The sequence below is a fragment of the Quercus lobata genome, chromosome 4 (genome assembly GCF_001633185.2).
Source record: "Quercus lobata isolate SW786 chromosome 4, ValleyOak3.0 Primary Assembly, whole genome shotgun sequence".
Lineage (NCBI taxonomy): Eukaryota > Viridiplantae > Streptophyta > Magnoliopsida > Fagales > Fagaceae > Quercus > Quercus lobata.
The window spans coordinates 33,847,122-33,849,031 of NC_044907.1; the positions used below are offsets into that span (position 1 = coordinate 33,847,122).

At 38.0% G+C, this 1,910-nt stretch overlaps 1 protein-coding gene across 1 annotated transcript; it reads left to right on the forward strand.

Moving 5' to 3' along the window:
* The first annotated feature begins 379 nt into the window (after positions 1-379).
* On the forward strand, positions 380-1,411 carry LOC115987764. The gene is made up of 2 exons (XM_031111363.1): positions 380-964; positions 1,336-1,411. The coding sequence occupies exons 1-2, from the start codon at positions 442-444 to the stop codon at positions 1,368-1,370; spliced, it is 558 nt and encodes a 185-aa protein (XP_030967223.1). The 5' UTR covers positions 380-441; the 3' UTR covers positions 1,371-1,411.
* Positions 1,412-1,910: the final 499 nt, after the last annotated feature.

The following is a 1,910-nucleotide window of genomic DNA, read 5'->3' on the forward strand; positions in this document are numbered from 1 at the left end:
AATTGGGCCAGAGCAATGAGGATGGCTCTAGATGCTAAGAGTAAGCTCGGATTTGTAGATGGATCCATCACTGCATCAATGGCTATTACACTACTTGAGAAAAAGGCATGGTCCAAATGCAATTCAATGATCTCTTCGTGGATCTTGAATTCAGTTTCACCTCATATTACTGCTAGTGTCATTTACAGAAACACAGCCTTTGAGGTCTGGAATGCTCTCAAGAATCGGTTTCTATAAGCAAATGGACCAAGGATTTCTCAACTTCAGAAGCAAATTTCCACTGTGATGCAAGGAGATTCTACAGTGACAAGCTTCTTCACTGATCTTCAAGCTTCTTGGGATCAATTGTTAAATCTGAGGCCTTTGCCATTGTGTTCATGTGGAAAATGTACTTGTGGTGTGAATGAGAAGATAGGGCATCATCACCATCAAGATTCAATCATGCAATTTCTTAATGGATTGAATGATTGTTACTCACAGGTCAAGACTCAAATTCTCATGATGGAACCTGTTCCATCCGTGGATAAGACTTTTTCGTTGGTGATCCAGGAGGAAAGGCAACGATCTTCCAGTAGTCATGCCACTCCTTCAGTGGAATCCACTGCTCTGGCTGTCCAGAATCAATTTTTCAATCAAGGATCTTTTCCTGGCAAGAATTTCAAAGGGAATGTTGGAAAGGGAAGGCCTATGTGTAGCTATTGTGGAAAGGTTGGGCATGTTAAGGAGAAATGCTATAAGCTTGTTGGATTTCCACCAGGCTACAAGCAAAAGGGAAAGCAGCTTCCTATGGCTAATCATGTCATAATGGATTGTGATCAAGCTCAGAATGAGAATGTGCATCAGAACAACAATTTCTCTTTCACTCCGGAACAGTATCAGCAATTGATTTCCTTGTTGAATTCTCATGCATCCAGTTCTGGTAGTTCTAATGAAGCAATTCACACAGCCAATTCTGCTCTCTCAAGTATTTCTGATGACCTCTTGCAAAACTCAATATGTTTAAGCATGCAACACTCTATTTTTGCTGTCAATCCTTCAAACAAAACTGCACATAGTCAAGATACTTGGGTTCTTGATACGGGTGCCACAGATCACATAGTTCATTCAGTTGATTTGTTCACTAAAATTACTAGCTCCATAACCTCTTTTGTTCAATTGCCTAATGGTGAGAGAGTTGTTGTCACACACATAGGAACCGTTCAAGTAACTTCTAGTTTAATTCTTGAAAATGTACTATGTGTTCCTTCTTTCACTTTCAACTTGATATCCATTAGTCAATTAACCAAAAGTCTATCCTATTGCTTCATTTTCCTGTCAAATATGTGTTTTATACAGGACCTTTCTTGTTGGAAAACGATTGGAATGGGTAAGCTGCATCATAATCTCTATCTGCTACAATCTTCAGAATCTTACAAATCTGTTTCCAATGTATCTTCTATCTTAGGATCTGTTTTCAATTCTTTTGAAAATAATGTTGTGGATGTTCCTGTTACCACAAAATCCTATCTTTGGCATCTTAGATTAGGTCATGTATCAGATGCTAAACTTCAGGTCCTGTGTGATCTTCTCCCTGATGTAAGCACTATACATAGTAATAAAGATTGTGCCCTTTGTCCCATTGCAAAACAGAAAAGACTTCCTTTCCCTTCTTTCAATCATTTGCCTGTTAATGCTTTTGATCTCATTCACTATGATGTTTGGGGTCCTTTTGCAAAACCTACTCATAATGGTTTTAGGTATTTCCTTACCATTGTTGATGATGCAACTAGATCAACATGGGTCTATTTTATGCAATCAAAATCAGAAACTAGACCCTTATTGATTTCTTTTTACAACATGATCTCCACACAATTTCACACCAATATTGAAGCTATTAGAACTGATAATGCTCATGAATTTTTCTTAAAAGA